We start from the raw sequence: 16,929 nt of genomic DNA, 5'->3' as shown, positions 1-16,929 counted from the left end.
ATGATCTCACTTGTATCTCTGGAGATGTTAGGAATGCTAGCTCCTAACTCCTTTGCACTGGAGTTTGGTCTGAGCTGCTCCCTACCTGTTCCATCTTAGAGTAATAAACTCTCAGGGTTAGAATAGATATGAGAAGTTATCTGATTTTTCTCCTGGTTCCAGAGGGGACCTCTTTTAAGCCATCTGAAATGATCAGGAACATTGTCTGGATTTTCACTTTCCTAGGATGGAAGCATAACAAATGAAGATACCTGCTTCATACCTTCTTACTCTTGTGCCAGAAAAGCTTTACTGAACTGTAAAATATCAGAGTTAGAGCACTCCTTAGCAATCATCTAGAACAGTCTGTTTTACAGATGAAGAAACTGAGGTCCAGAACACAAACAGTGGTAAAGTTGGAGAAAGAAGCAAGGGTTCTTAAATTAAGCCAGTCCTTTCCCAGGTTCCATACTGCCTCCAACTCTCTTCCTGATTTATTTTGTTCTGTCCTAGGAAGAGATGAAAAGTGCTGGATCTATCTACACTGTTAATCAATCATACCAGGTTCTTCTTGTCTCCCCCTACTAATCCACTGGTTAAGCACTACCCAGCTGGCAATTACCCTGAACTTGATCATTTGACTTAGAAGTCAGAAAGAAGATTAGATAGAGATAAACCTGTGGTGCTGAAAGGGGAGGGGCAGGTGGCAGATGCATGTTTGTCCTTGGGCCTTGGTAGGCAAGGCAGATTCTCTAGTGGGAACCCTGAATCCACACAAGAAGCAGTCCATTAAACCTGTAAGCCTCTGCCTAGGAGGGTGACTAGCGCTACATGAAATGTTCTCTGCAAAAGGGAGGGGGTGTTAATGACCACAACCTCTGAGCACAGTGTCTTGGCCTGTTAGGATTTGTCTGGCTGGGTCTGGGCAGCTGTGCAGTCCAGCCTGTAAATATAGGAACAGTGTCCAGAGTAGTTGAGCAGGGGCCATGAAAGCAAACCAACTTACATACTGGGGGATGATTGTTTGGTACTTTCTTGGAGAGTCCCAGAAATTCCATGTGAGACCTAGAAAGTTGAGTTTGTTTTGTGGTTCTTTAGAAACAAAATAAAACCAAATCTTTACTCCTTACTTTTTCATTTAAGGTGATCTTGTTTATACACAACATCTTTTATGCTTTCTGCCAAGTGACTCATTTGTTCTGAGTCACCAGAAAGTGGGTCTAGGCACATCTGCCGTTGCCCTGCACACCATGATCTGCTCATTCCTCTGGAGGTCGGTCATAGAAATCTGGAGACAGAAAAGCAAAAAGGGGCAGGGAAATGGGAAGAAGTATGAGAGTAAAGAGACCTAAGATACCTGACAAAATCACCAAAGACCAGTGAGACATTGTCTGAATTGTAAATTCTGATTAGAATTAATGATTTCATACAGTCATTTGCAAATAAATCACTTTATCTTTGGGTCTAACTTCAAAATCTTAGGCAAGTTATTTCCCCTTCATTTTGAGCCCCCTCTTTCTTCCTTATAAATGAAAAGGCTTGCAGTCCTAAAATTTAGACCTTTCATTTATTTACTGGGAGGAGAAAGGTTATGGACATACATGAAACTTTATTTACCAAGAAAATTTGTTCACACTAAATCTTTGTAACTACCTCCTTGAAGTTTTCATTTAAAATTTACTGATGCCTGTGCATCATTTTGTTTAATTTGCAATCTGCAACTCTTTCACTGATGATGAGTTTGCCCTAGTCGAGCCTGAATTCACAGTTTTCTTTCCCCTGCAGCCTGTTTTGGAGTCCTGGTGGTGACATCTCTGCAGAATTCTGGTGTGAGCCAAAGGCAGTGGTCTGATGGAATGGAATCCAGGTTTGGGAGGCATAGGGGAATTAGGATTCCCTCCTGGGCCAGAATGTGAGGTGTTAGGCTTGGCTAAAGCCAGTTTAGCAACGATGCTGGGGACCTGAAGGGGCAGTGGTGGTAATGGGGGGTGGCGGCACTTCAAATTAGCAAGAGCAGTGATAGAGCTGAATGGAAAGCCTGGGCCAAGCGCCACTTCTTTCCTATAGAAGCACTCGGGATATAATTTAGTACTGCCAATCCTCTCACCAGGACCTGCTTTCCGCAGACTTATTGTGAGTTTAAGGACTTGGGAAAGTGGTTCCTAATTCAGAAGGTTCGGTTTTTCTAGTTCTTCTCCAAAAGGCGAAGCGATGCTCTAGGGCGTGTGCGTGTGACTAAAGTTGCAGGGAGGCTCTGTTGACCTCATCCCGCGGTCCCAGCCCGGGAGGTTCTCGCGGGCCGGCCCCCGCCCGCTTCCTGCCCTCTCCCCGCCCCCCGGCCCGCCGCGCGGGGCCGGTGATGTCAACCGAGGAGGAGCCGCCCGCCCCGCGACCCGCCCGGGCTAATTAGCATGTAGCGGCGCCGCGGGCCGCCTTCACCGCGCCCGCCCGGCCCCCGGCCGCCCTCCCTCGGCTCCCACAACTTTTGAGGCGGGGAGCGCGCTCGCAGCCTCACTCCGCTCACTTCCTCGGGCCGGCGCGGCAGCGGCTGCCCGCTTCCCTCGCACCCGCGCCGCCCCGCGCCCTCCCCGCGCGCCGGGCATGTGAGCGCGGGCGGGCGCCGCCACCATGGCCTCGCTGCGCGCCTCGCGGTGGCCGCCGCCGCCGCTCCTGCTGTTTCTGCCGCCGCTGCTGCTGCTGCTGCTGCCACCACCGGCGGCCCCCTGGACGCCGGGTCAGCCTCCCTCCCCGACCCGCCCAGCGCTCCTGTCCAGCGTCCGGCCGGCGCGGCCGCCTGACCTCGGCCGGGAGCTCGAGGCGCTGCCGCCGCCGCCGCCCCAGAAGCGCCGCGAGCCCGCGCCCCTCGGCCCCAGCCACACTGCCCCCGCGCCGGGCGCCGCGACACCGCGGGGACGCTTCGGCTGGGCCCCCCGAGTCGGGAGCGCGGGTGAGTGAGAGCGGGGAGCGGGCGCCGAGCCGCCTTGGGCTGGGGGGCGCCCCGGGGCCGCATCCCTATCTCTAGGCCCCTCCGCGCTGCTCGACCCCGGCCCGGGGCTTCGCTTACCCAGCGCGTGTGGGACTCCGAGAGTGGGCTGGAGGGAGGAAAGCTTTCCCTGGTGGCTGGACTGGGGGGTGTGACCATCCTGTACTCCCCCAGCTTGGAATAAAACTTGTGCCTCCCATGGGTACCCCATATGCTTCTTGCCCACCTTTAAAAAACAAAACAAAAAACAAAAACGCCTCTCCCACCGCGGAGGTAGTAACTTCAGGCCGTGCTTCCCCAATTCTATTTTTTTTTTTTTTCTCAGTAGATGCAGAACTGGTCTCTGCAGGTACAGAGCCTTGACTTTCTGGTATAAATAACGGATTTTTAAAGGATTCTGATACTGAGACAGTTGTAAAGGACAAAGAATGTAGTATGAAACCAAACGGTCTATTGATTCAACTCTAAAGAGGGGAACCTGGTGAAGGGGTGCAGACTTGAACTCCTGCAAGGCAAAGGCTGACCCAGGACGGTCCCTGAGCGTTTTTTCCTCTCCTTTTCTTTCTCAGCGTGCTGCTGCTCCATACACAGCCGCTGCCCATCCTAGTCAGAGAGAGGGAACAAGTCTCTTCTGGCTGCTTTTGTGTCCAATCTCCTTTTCTGGTTTGTAAGAAAATACCCGGGACTGGGTGGTATCCTAAACATAATACTGTTATGACCTTGAGGATGCCCTCTTTTTTGGTCTCAGTATCTCTGTCTTTGAAATGGAAGTAATGACCCCAGTTTCTCCTAGCCTCCTGATGTGACAAAATGAAAGTAAAAATAATGGAAAGTGCTTTGAACAAAGTCAGCAACGTGGTGGTGGTAGCCTTTGCCTTCCTGTGAGTGACTAAGGGCATACAAGCAGGGACAGGCTAGAGTGTTGCTACACTGGACAGTTGATTTGGAGTTTAGGTGAAGGTTGAGAAGATTTCATCTGCCTGAATTTCAATTCAGTTACTTTTCTCATATTTCACAAACTTTCTAGTATGTGAAACAGCTTGCTTCCAACATAGGTGTGTTTGCTAGAATTAAATATGGAAAAGATTTTTTTGCACCCCCCTCCACCCTGTAAAACCTCAGCTCCATATTCAGTAGTTCTCCCATCCTTACAAACTACCTTGTCCTTGTGAATCTCTATCACTAACCTAAGATTGGTAAACTGAGGAACAATAAGGAAGGGAGAAGAGAAAGAGACTTCAGGAGACCATCAGGAGACCCATCATGGAGTGACCCTGACTTTAAATTACATATAACTTTGTTTTGCTAAGTTTGAGGGTAGTGATTCCTACCCTCATGAAGGAGAAAATTTTCTGGCTTTGTCACAGTAGAAAAGTAACTGAGGAACACTGGTATTTTGAGAGTTTTTCTAGATAGGCAGTGGAGTGTAGGGAGTTGAGGACATTTCAGAGGGGACACCCAGGGAGGAAGCAGGTATCTCTGACTGTATTTAGGCCTTCTTAGCTCAAGGGCCAGTCTTATTGACTTGGTCAGAGGAGGCTGGCACAGGAGTCTCCTTTCTTCTAAGGCTGGGACTCTCCACAGGCCATTAGCGGGGTGGATGTTACAGAGGGAGGGACTGTGGAGGTAGCTGGGTTAGGGGAAAATAAAGTAAGAATCATGGCCCCAAGTGATGCAGACTTTCCTTATGACTGCAACTCTGCAACTTTCCTCGTTTGAATTATTTGGGGAGGTTTGAATCATTTGATGGAGGCTTCAGGTATGAGAGAGTTCCAGAAAGCAGTCTGGGAGGAGTAAGAATAGTCTAAACCTTCTTACCAAAGGTTTCCTGGTGTCCCCCCAAGACTGCTCAAGGAGGACTTGACCTTCTGCTGGTCTAAGGCCTGATTTTGTGTGGGATGTTAGAAGGTGAGATTAAAAGAGATGGTTTTGATTACCTGTTGAAAATGCTAGAAGCTACCAATATTGCTGAGGTTACAGGAATGACCTGTGCTTACTTTCAGGTAGTGGCTCAAACACTGTCACTTAGGCATACCAAAGAAACAACAAACAATAAAACCGACCTTAGGTGAATTCAGTGAGTCCAGGTTTTCTAATAACCTCTGAGGACTTACTTGGCTTGTTTTGCTTAGTCACCATGCATCACTAGGTACTGTCACTTATTTCACAAGGCAGCAGAGTCTCAGGTACTGTCACTTATTTCACAAGGCAGCAGAGTCTCAAGGCTGAAAGGGCTTCCAGAGGTCCTATATCACTTACTGTGTCCTGTGCCTGCCCTCCCCAGCACGCTTGGTAGAGGATCACCCAGGTTCTACCTCCATGTTTTTGTATTAGGGGAGGTGAGTACTCCTGCTGGTAATGAGTCTTGAGTCTTAAAAATAATGTGGTTCATATGCTTTTTGGGGAAACTGTAGCACCTTCACGCTGGGGTGGTGCTGGAGGTCAGTGCCTGGCTCTTAGAGCCTAGTAACTCTGGCTTCTAAATACATTCTTGTCAGCAATAGGGACTAGAGACATCTCTTTCTTTCCTTCCTTTCTAGCCCTTCTCCTTCTGGCAGAGTTCAAGGTTTCACTGTTGAGTAATTACGTTCCGTGTATGGTTTGGTTTCCTGTATTGGATTGTTAAGTCCCTGGAGAGCAGCCCCCTGTTTGTGTAGCCATCGTTAAGCTTTTGCACCCACCTGTCACCCTGCTAGCTGTTCAGCTGCCATGTACTGCTGGTATTTCAGCCAGTGGTGAGAGGAGGAGGCTGAGACCTAGAGGTTTGCTTTCTCTGCATGTTTTCCTGCTATTCAGGGTTTCAGGACCAGAGTTCTAAGCTGGGTACTAAATTCATATGCCTTGATTTTTAGATCCATAGGCCATGCTTTATAATTGTGAGATCTGCAGATGGGAGGGGGTGGAAAGGCTGAAATCCATAATGAAAATTCATGCAGAAGCAACGCACTTTCCCACCCAAAAGGGAAATGATGCTGAGTAGCTGAGCAGCCAACCCAAGGAATAATAATCTTAGAAAAATGCGGCTCCCTAGAGTAAAGGAAGTGCTCTGAGCCCAGCCCCTTATGAGCTGTTAAATAGCTGTCGCCTGAATTGCTCTAACTTTGTGGGCCAACTTCGTCATTGAGCTTGGCTGCCTGGAGAACCATTACAAGGTGCAGTGAAGTCCTAGGTTGGGCAAGAGGCAGCCCTTCAGGAAGGGAAGGGAGAGTGGCTTTCCCCCAGGAATGCAGTCCTCTCCTGGCTGGGGCAGGGGAGGTGACCCTGGGAATCCTGCTTCCCTGCTTGCTTTGATGTAAGGGCCCAAGTAGAAGGAGAGTTGTGGGGAAAGGGCTCTCCATGGGGCATGTATATTTAAAAGCCACATCCTTTTAACCTTGCAAGAACCCATTTATTGCTTCCTCAGCATGTGTGCCTATGCCGAGCTGATATTTTCTGCCCAGAAGCTGACTGTGTGGCCAGAGGGAGACAAGATGGTGCTCAATGCCAGCTGGGCAGTTCCTGACTCCTAGTCCTGGAGAGCCAGGGCAAAAGCCTCTGCCCTCCTGGTGATCCCTCTGCTTTCCAGTGGCCCTGCCCAGCTGCCTGAGAAAGTGTCCTGGAGCTAACTTGTCCTTGTCCAGACATGCTCAGAAAGAAAGCAAAGAACAGATGGCAGATGCTGTTTGTTAGCTACTTACTGCCTTCTTCAGCAGCTTCCCTGTCCCCAGCGTCCTTTCTGTATGAACAGAGGTTGCAGCTATAGTAAAAGTCTCTTTGCAGAATCCTACTGAAACAACAGGGAAGGGGACTAATTTGATCTCTCTTTCAAATCCCTAGCCTTTGAGCACCTATGTGTAGTTTGGTGCTTTTGCATTTCTTATCCTATTTCACCCTTAAAACAATCCTGCGAGGGTGATTATTTCCCTTTTATAGCTGTAGAAAATGAAGCCTCACAAGGTTAGGTCACACTGGAAATGGAGGAGGCAGGATTGAAACTGATTTTGACCGACCCATTGGCTCTTTCCACAATATCACGAAATCTCAGCTTTCTTGTCTGTAAATGGGATGACAGTTTTAGATCTAAGAGCTCTCCAGCTCATCAGTCTTCTCGCTCCTTTCCTTGGTTCCTTGCTCTTGCCATTTTTTAAGATTAGGGACCATGATTGGGAAGGAATGATAGCAGTAGTGGGGACAATCTGCAGAGAAGAGATTTAAATAATTTTTTTTTAATTGTCAAGAAAAGCCTTCAAAAAAAATTTTTTTAATGTACTGGGGATTGAACCCAAGGCTGAGCAACATCACGAGCCCTTTTTTATTTTGAAACAGGGTCTCACTAAGTTGTCAGGTTGGCCTTGAACTTGTGATCCTCTTGCCTCAGTCTCACAAGTTGCTGGAATTATAGGTGTTGACCACTATGTCAATACCTGAAAGTCTTTATCTTTGTATAAAAGTATTTTACATAGAGATTGTGATTTATGCCCTACTTCTCTGCTAATTCATAGGTTATTGGTGTTCGAAGTAGCTCCGCTAATTATCAACTAAACTGAATTAAATTGCTGACTTTCTTGGTGGGCACTCGCCTGTGAAGTTGGAGCAGTGGCTGGTATTATAAGCCAGTTGTTAATCATTATGAATACCATTTAGAGGGAGGAGAGATTAAATGGTGCCCCTTTTAGATGCCATTTTAATATCTATGCTCTTGTCTGCCCACTCACTATTTCCTCCAGCATAGGCAGAAACAAAGATGTTTCTATCTTCTCTTTCCCTTTTTCTTTTATTGGAATGTGTCAGATGTCTCCATCTATGTCCTATTTGACTGATTTGTAAATCAGGAAATATTTACTGAGAACTTATGTGTGAGGAGCTGTGCCAGATAATAAGGAGGTACATCTAACTTGCTCCCAGCGAATCTTTTTCTGAAGCATGAACATCAAAGTTGTAAAAAGTGAAGTAATGATACATTAATGATTTGTAACTGAAGAAATACCACAAGAAGATCATACTGACCACAGGAACGATGTGGCTAGAGATGGCTGCAGTAGCAGGTAGAGGTGGAGACCGAAGGGGACTGGAGAATCCAGGGAGATCTCAGGGGAAAAGAAGGAGTTGATTAAGCTTTGGAAAGTTGACAAATGTAAATATACAGAGAAGTGGATAGGTTATTGGTATCAGCAGAATCCCAAATGTGGAAAAGGTCAAGACTTTTTAAATGGAGGTGATCAACAATCAAGAAAGCTCAAGGGGTGGACTTTGGTTGATGAATTGGGCTCCAGAGACCCCTGAAAAGGGAACTAGGGCCAGTTATGGAAAGCTTTAGAGGTCTGTTTAAGGTGTTTGTTTCATCACACCCACATTAAGGAACCCCTAATGGCTTTGGAGGAGGGAGCAGTGTAGTTTTTGTGCTCATTGTTCATTTGTGCTTGGTGCTAGGCCTCACAGATGAACCACAGACAGATCTACCTTAGTCCAGCTCAGTATCTTTTCCATAGGAGGTGGAATGCTGGTGGGCATTGTATCCATGCTTTTGGAGGAAAAGACTGAAAACAGGCATGGATTGGAACTGGGGGTGGGCATGGGAATTGAGGGAGAGAGCAAGTGTCATTTCAAAGAGTAAGAGAGGCTGAGGGCCATAGGGGTGGGGGAGGAACTGCCTTGCCATTAAGGAGCCTACTTGTTTTAGTCTTTCCTTCACTGAAAAGAGTGTAGTAGGTCTCAGTGGAAGAATTCTGTGGATCCTTGAAAATGTAGAACTGAACTAGAGAGAAGCCAGGGCCAGGTTCAGCCTGGAGGGCATTTGGTGAAACCACTAGGCAAACTGGCCCTGACCAGGTGAAAAACACCCTGTATAGACAGAGAGTAGTGCTGTTGGCCTCCCTGTGGTAAATTTTGACAGTAAAATGAAAAAGGAAAATCAGAACCAGAATCCTTGATTCTTACCCCCTAAACCTGTTGTTGGTTCTCAACTCTTCCAGTGTCAAGAATGGTCAACACCATTCACCTGCAGACTTAAATCAGAAGCGTAGAAGTCGCCTCTGCCACACCACCGTTCCTCACCTTTCCTCACTCTCTACGATCTTGTTTTGTTTTTTGGGAAGAGGGGGCAGTTGTAGTTAATTGTTCCTAAAATACATTGTGAATCTGCCCTCTTCATCCTTACTGCTCTTTTCTGTTTCCCTCACCCACTCTTACTCTCTTTTTAATCAGTGCTCACAGAAGCCAGAGTGATCTTCTTAAAATGTAATTCAGGTCACCTCATTCTTGGGCTTAAAACCCTCCAAGAGCTTTGCATTGTACTTGGAATAAAATCCACACTCCCTGCGCTTGTTGGAATTTAAGGTCTGCAGTATCTGTCCCTGCTACCTCTCTGGGCTCTTCTTGCTCAATTTCCTACTTGCTGCCCACACCAGTTTTTTTTGTATACGTCAAACTCACTGTTTTGGAGACTTGGCACAAGGTGTCCCCCTGCCTGTAGCAGAAAGAGCCTTCAGGCAGGGGGAACAGTAAGAACAGATTTTCTAAGGCAGGAACTGATCTTGCCTTGTCACGGGATTAGGAGGAAGGCCAGCCACGGTGGCTGGGTCACAAAGGGCCATGAGAAGTGTGATAAGGAGGTCAGATTTTCTTGCAAATGCCCTGGAGGCTTTGGTTGTAAGATCCCTTAAGGAGCTAGAAGACCATCTGGTAAGTCTACAGTGACTGTTAGAAATGGACACACTCATGAGGGTAGAAAGGGTAGTAGAATGAATCTGACATTATTACCCTATGTACATATATGACTACATGACTGGTGTGATTCTTTATCATGTACAACCAAAGAATGAGAAATTATACTTCATTTACGTATGATATGTCAAAATGCATTCTGCTGTCATGTATAACTAATTAGAACAAATTTTTAAAATGCACACATTCCTTTTGCTTTGTATTTTAGCTCTGGGGTGGTGGAACTTCATGGTACTGGGCTGGCTTTCCTGTTATGTGAAAAATTTTGAGGAAAGCTTACAAATCAGATGACATGGCAGGCAGACAAGAGTCTGTATACCCAACTCCTGGGGTTGTTGGAGGGGGACATGAGAGAAGCTTTGATCTTGCTGGGAGACCCTGAATAACAGAAACCTCATCTCTCTGTATGAGGATCTCAACTGCTGGAGGTCAAGAGGTAGATGTGATAAGTTGACAAGTTTCTCCTCAATATCTCTGATAAATTGGAAGGTAAAGACCAAGAAGGAAGATGGGTAAAGTGGCCATGCCAGTTCCATCCTTAGGACTGAAGCAGTCAGACTTAAGGAAAGAGATTAAAAAATAATAAGTCTTTGAAAATCAATCACACTTGGACCCTCAGCTATGCACCCTCAGCAATGGATATTTTCCCTCAGATCAGAACCGTTGGGGGTTATTGACACCATTTCAAAAGTGTTTCAAGGAGTTGAAAGCCACCTTCAGAGGCCATGTGTGGGCCCCATCAGCCCTCACTGGTGTGTAGCTCTGCAGTTAGACTTCTCTGGATCTGAAGTGGATCACTTGTCTCCATTTCCTGCATCATTCATCAGATTGGACTTTGAGTTTTTATATGTGTCCCAAATAATCCAATTCCATTATCAAGGAATGAAAATTGGTCATTATTCAGGAAACAAGAGAATATTCTGTGAACTGTTGAAAATTAGCAAATTTTAGAAAGTGGTTTAAGCAATAACAACATTATTGGAGTATTGTCCTAAAGGGACCTCTTTGATGAGTATCATACTCAATTTGAGTAGGTGAATTCTTGTGGTTTGTTAGGAATTATTTATGGTCATGCCTGGTGGTAATGGAGTGCTGCTGTCAGTAGCCATCAACAGAGTTAGGGAAGAGATGCCAGTGGTGTCTCAAGAGCTCTCATGTGGGTCAGAGGACTTTGGTCTTAACCCCTTCCACTTTCAAGCTATGACAGCTATGGGACAGCTGTCTAATGTCTCTAGGTCTTAATTTCCTCATTCTAATAAGAGGATAATAATGTCCTGCTTCTTTTATGGAGGAGCTCTTGTAGACATCACAAATGATAAAAATCGTCAATATAGTGAACTGACTATGACCTTGGGCAAGTCCTTTAGTCTCCATATCTGCTTCTATATCTGGAATATGGAGGTAATAGAACCAGTCCTGTTGGCTTCACAGTATTGTAAGGATGAAAGGAGTTAATCCATGTGGACATGCTTGTAAACATGTCCATGCTGTGTTAGTCATTAATGCTTCCTTGGAAGCCATCAGGCCTTATGATTACTCTTACGTGAGAAGGGGCTTCAAAGTGAATGTAGACATGGAAGGATGGGTAGAAAGCTGGAGAGGATGTGGAGAAAGGGAGGACATTTCTAGAAAGTCCAGTGGCCTTTTTCAGCCTTCTCTTTACCCTCTCATCTGTCTCTGGTTGCCATGACTGACCCCTTCCTATCTCATCTCACCCTCCAAGTGAGATGTTGTCCACAGTTCTACCCTTGGCCTTTTATTTCCAACTTGGTTCAGTGGACATTTTGGGGGCATCTCCGAAAAACCATGGTCTCTTACAAGACACTTAGGAATGTCACCACATAAGCTAGAATTGTCTAAGAAGATGAAATTACTCCAAAGGAAAGTGTTTTCTCTGGGGAAGGTGGTGGTCTCTGGGCTGGTAATGAGCAATAAATCAGATTTTGCCAGAAGGCCAAGAGGTAGGGAGCAGGACTTTATAGTCTGGAAGGATGGCAGGACAAAGGTATGGAAGGAAGATGCAGGGTGGCTTCACTTGTTTATTCTGAGTGGGTGATTCTCAAAATTCCCTTTCTTCCCTTTGGCAATCCAGCTGTGCACCCTCAGCAACCTGCTGGGCACATGTGTTTATGTGGTGTCACTTCAAACTGTCAACAGTTACGGATGCAGACTCACCACCTTTCCTTCCCGCAAACCTGCCTTCCCTTTGCTTGTTCATGGGCCCACTCACTTCCAATCCACTGCTCAAATCTCCATCATTGTCTCTTGCCTTTCTTACATGTATAGTAGTCGCCATTGACACTTCCCTTCCTTCCTTCCTTTCCCCTATCCTCTCTAACTCCCTTTTCTCCAAATCCTAACAGAACACTGAACCCCACTGGATAGTGGGCTACCTAGGATCTCAAGATCCCCCATCTGTACCATGAAAGCCATTTGTATCCCAATATCCCTAACCAGGCACGTTTGGAGCCCACCTGGAGAAATGGCTCTGTGCTTTCTGACTTTCACTTTAAGCACATGTGACTATTTCTCTGATGCTCTCTGCCTTGGCTTTTTTCTTTCACTTTTTCTCTATTTCTGTATTTTTAAAAATTGACTTTTCTTTGGAGTGGGTTCACTTTTATTATGATCTGTTTGACCTTGGGCACATTACTTAACCTCACCTGTTTATCAGAAAAACAGGGATAATGGAACTACTTCATAGGGTTGTCATGAGGATGAAATGAGACAATCCACATGAAATGCTTGAGTGCCTGGCATGGAGCAAATGCTATATAGATTTTTTTTAACTATATCTATATCTAAAATATTATTACTATTATGTATTATATTATTATTATTATTCTGTCCTGACACATCTTTTTTCCTCCTTTCTGTTTTATTTCTCTTTTCAGCCTTCTTCCATTCTTCTCCCTGTATTTTATATTTTTCTTAACTGGCTATTGTATACAACTCATTTGTCAAAATGTTGGTTATATTTGAATAAATGTTAGGTTTCCCAATCTTAATTTAAAAGCATATTAGCAAACTTTTCATTTCTCTCTTTAACTAGATTTTACTCCTTCACTCCCTACAGCTGGCTCCCTGGAAATCCCCATGGTGAACCCCACCTCAGGGAGAGCCAGTGCCCAAGCTTCCCTTCCTTCTCCAGTCCAAGCCTCTGAGCCCTTTGTGCTAAGACATCTTTCCACTGTGTCCATTTTTGAAAAGTCGTAAATGTTCCAGACAATTATGTTTCTGTGATTTCCTTTGAGTCCTGAGCCACTTCACAGAGGTCTGAAGAATAAATTAACTGCAGAACTTATAAAAGTCAGCTGCCAACACTATGTAAATGTTTAAAGCCTGGGATGCGGGCTCAGGCAGTTCCATTGCACACATGGCCTGAACAGGCCTGATTCTTCCTGCCCCTCCTCAGTACACTTCTCTCCCCCTCTTCCTCCTCGGAACCAGGATGTTTTTCCTTGCCTTTTTATTGTTTCACTAACCTGGCAGGTCTCCTCTGGTGGAGCCCTGCCACTGGCTTCCTCTCTGGGTGTGAGTGAGCATTACAGTGAGACGCAGGCTGGGAGGCCCACACCCTGGGGCCTGCTTAGCCAGGCGGGGCAGGGGCTGTGGCGTCAGCTTCTTTCTTGAAGCAGCCTCTTTGTTGAGGAACCTCAAGTCACTCTGTTAGGTGTTTATTTTTCAAAGCACCAGAGGGGCAGAAAGGAGGCAGTAAGGTAGGTGCCCCCAGAAACAAGGTAACCACCCCACTGCCAAAAGATTTTGTGTTCTCTTGTTTAACTGAATGGAAATCTCCTGGCCTTCAACCTGTGGCTTTTTCTCAAGGCCTTTAAAACAAACAAAAAACCCTATGGAATTATTTTTAAAGTGAAAATCTGGAGGTCACGTCAGCGACCTTCATCTCTCCCTCCTGCCTGTTTAGGCTGCAGCCTCCCTGGTGCAGCCCTCCCTAGTGCCCACTTCCTAAAGCCACATCAGGCTGGTTGTTTCTGGGAGACTGAGCCCAGGTTCAGGGCTCTAGGCTAGCCTGTCCTGGATCTCATTTGGCTTAGTCCTGCAGATGTTTTTCCCTAGGAGAGGATGCTCTGCTGAACAAAAGTGACTCCCTCACGGGGAGGGGAGGATGGGGTGCCATGTAAACCTTGCAGTCTTCATTACTATGGTGTTGCAGGGGAAGCTACCTAAAAATCTGATGATTGGGTCCATCAGATTGAATCCAAACACTTTGCAATGTGTATGATTTTTCTTAGGGCAGCTCCTTTTAGGGTAAGAACAAGGGAAGGAAACGAAACTCCCTGAGAGCTTTGGACAGTCCAGATAGAGGGCTGAGTCTTTTGTTCACACAAACTCATTTGGCTCCTAAAAATCCTTCACCCCAAATCATTACATTCACATCTGCATTTCAAAACATAGCCCAGAGTAGGCTGCTGCCTTTCTGTGGACAGTCACCTTCCCCAGAAACCCATGAGATTCCTGACCGCCCCAGAATATCCCAACCCTGGCCATGCAGCCTGAAATCCCCTCATTTGAAGAGTTCTTGGTGGGGAAGGCTTTGAGGACCCTATTGAGGAAGGACCCCCTACTGTCTGGACCAGAGGCCAAGCAGCCCTGGAAGGGAGGATGGGTTTCTTGTACTTTGCAAATTATCCCTCTCTGGGTCACTTCTTATACCCCAGAGGCATCCTAAGTATGTATTTACATGGTTCAGCTCCCTTGAAAGCAAAAAGCTCCTTGAGGCAGGTTCATATCTGATTTGTCCTTGAAACCCTCACAGTGTCTTGTCTATGATTGGTGCTTAGTATATTTTTACTGTGGCAAAGTTCACAAATGACAAATTTACCATTATAACCATTCTTAAGTGTACAATTCCATGACTCTGAGTACAGTAACAGTATTGTTAAAACCATCACCATCATTCATACCCAGAAATTCTTCATCATCTCAATAGAAACTCTTTAAATAGTAAATCCCATACCTGTCTGCCTCCACCCCCGTAACCTCTGTTCTACTTTATCTCCCCATGAATTTCCTATTACAGGTACTTTCATATAAATGGAATCATACAATATTTGCCCTTTTGTGTCTGGCTTATTTAACTTATATTTTCAGGGTTTTCCCATGTTGCTATATTAGAAATTTCATTTATTTTCATTTCATATCCCACACATATACATATGTGTATGTATATATCACATTTTGTTGATCCATTCATCTACTGATGGATACTTGGGTTGCTTTCTCCTTTTGGCTATTGTGAAAAATGCTGTTGACAACATGAGTGTACAAGTATCTATTTGGGTCTCTGCTTTCATTTATTTTGAATATATGCTCAGAAGTGAAATTGCTGGATCAGATGGTAACTCTAAGTTTCTGAAGGACCGCCATTCCATTTTCCATGGGGACTGTACCATTTTACATTTCCACCAGCAATGTGTAAGGATTCCAATTTCTCCACATCCCCACCAACCCTTACTGTTTTCCTTTTTGATAGTAGCCATTCTAATGGGTGTGAAAGCAAATATTTTAAAAATTCATAAATGTCACTTGCTGGCTGTGTTGCAGACTTAAAACTGTTATTCCCCTTCTTAGTTTGGGAAGAGCTGTATGTGTATGTGCTTCTCTCTTCTCAGCCCTCACTGGTTTTCATCTGAGTCTGGTTAATTGAGGACACTGGAATTAAAGAGCTGGGCTCTAGTCTGTGTTCTTGTCACCTATTTTCTGGTTTTACCTGGGTAGGCAACTTAAAGTGCTAAGCCTCAGTCTTTTCTTCCATAAAAGAGGATAGAATTACTTTCATGACTGCCACTCAGAACATCAGGATCTAAAAGCATATTTTGGCCCCCTAAATTATCCTGTAAAAAGTGCTTTGCAGATTGGAAAATGTGTGGGATTATTAATTGGATCTCTGAGAATAGAAGCATAATTTCATTCTCTTGGAAGTATCTGTGAACAATGTTCCATTTCTCTTCAGTCTGCAGCCACACATCATATTCAAAGGGAACCAAATGGAGAGGGCTAAAATTCTCTCTCCACCTTTTAAAGACTTTCTCCCCTCCCTAGGTGAGCAACTGAATTTCAGAAAAATCTTTAAAAATTACAGAGAAACTTATTTTCACAGATTTGATAGTCTATTGCTGAAATATACAACAATATAGGTTCAGAGCATCAAACCCACAGTTCTAAGAGGGGTTTTCCAAGTCCAGGATCCCAGGACATCGCCAAGGGGAGGCAGAAATGGGGCATTCCATGACTGGGGATCAGTATTGTACTGTCCCAGAACCTCTCCTCCTGAACCTTCACACAAGCAATGTGGCCTTCATCTTTCATTGACCAAGTGACACACTGGAAAGGCCTAGGAACTTTCCCTGACTTATCCATGGCCTTTCTGTGGGTCTGTTGTCCACGGAGTTCAGTGCTGCCCTTCAGCATTCATCGCCTTCCTCTTTGCTGGCCTCTACTTTTAATTCTATCCTGCTCTCTTGTCGTCACTTGTATCCCTGTCACTGGCTCTGCCTCTTTCTCCAGATTCAAATTTTCCCTTAAATCACTCCTTGATCCTTGATTTTCCTTTCCTATTACATCTTTTGTTCTTTATCCTCAGCAACAGCCCTAAATCTTTAACTGCCTACTGGACGTTTTCACTTTGAAGTCATCACCCCAACCTTCACATTTGGTGAACAGATTTTTCTTGTGTCCGTCAAACTTGGTCTCCATTCTGGCTCTGCTCTCTCTTTATTATCATTCTTTTCATTATGTAAAAAAATCACCTCTGAGAAGCTCATTTAGAAATCCTCTTGCTCAGTCTTCCAGCTAATAATGTGCAGCTGTTGCCAAACGAGGTCTGTCTGATTCCAAAGCCCATGTGATAGGCACCATTTCATTCCTCTGAGGGAGAAGCAAGGTCAGTGACTTTCTTTGGCTTGGCCCTATTGGCCAGTGCCTTGAAACCTCATGAATAAGCTGGAGTGTGATGGGGTAAGACCTAGGTTCAGATTGTGTCTCTGCTGCTGGTGAGTGCATGACCTGGAATGGTGACCTGGAACAGTCACTTAATCTTTCTGGTCCTCAGTTTCCCCATGTGCTGTATAAGGATAATAATATCCACTTGACAGGGCTGTCATGAGCATTAAATGAGATAATGCATGTGGAAACATTTGGTAAGCATTGAATAGATGCTAGTGAGATCTGAATTCAAATGGAGGGACATGAAAATAAAGGGCTCATTATTCAACTCTGTGCCTCAGAAACACAAGCTTGTAGCT

At 45.3% G+C, this 16,929-nt stretch overlaps 1 protein-coding gene across 4 annotated transcripts in view; it reads left to right on the top strand.

Moving 5' to 3' along the window:
* Positions 1-2,444: 2,444 nt before the first annotated feature.
* Positions 2,445-16,929, top strand: part of HEG1 (heart development protein with EGF like domains 1) — a 77,726-nt gene continuing 63,241 nt past the window's right edge. The window contains exon 1 of one of the 4 annotated variants that reach the window (XR_013766586.1): positions 2,445-2,926. Coding sequence is in view for 3 of the 4 variants with exons in the window: in XM_079156337.1 (XP_079012463.1) it covers positions 2,608-2,926 (319 nt within the window). In the remaining variant the exon portion in view is untranslated. The remainder of the gene's footprint in view (positions 2,927-16,929) is intronic. The other 3 variants (XM_079156337.1, XM_079156338.1, XM_079156339.1) reach the window with 3 other exon arrangements.

The sequence above is a fragment of the Sciurus vulgaris genome (genome assembly GCF_902686455.1).
Source record: "Sciurus vulgaris genome assembly, chromosome: 10".
Lineage (NCBI taxonomy): Eukaryota > Metazoa > Chordata > Mammalia > Rodentia > Sciuridae > Sciurus > Sciurus vulgaris.
Note: the sequence above shows the minus strand (reverse complement) of the source record. Positions and strands in the feature narration are given on the sequence as shown.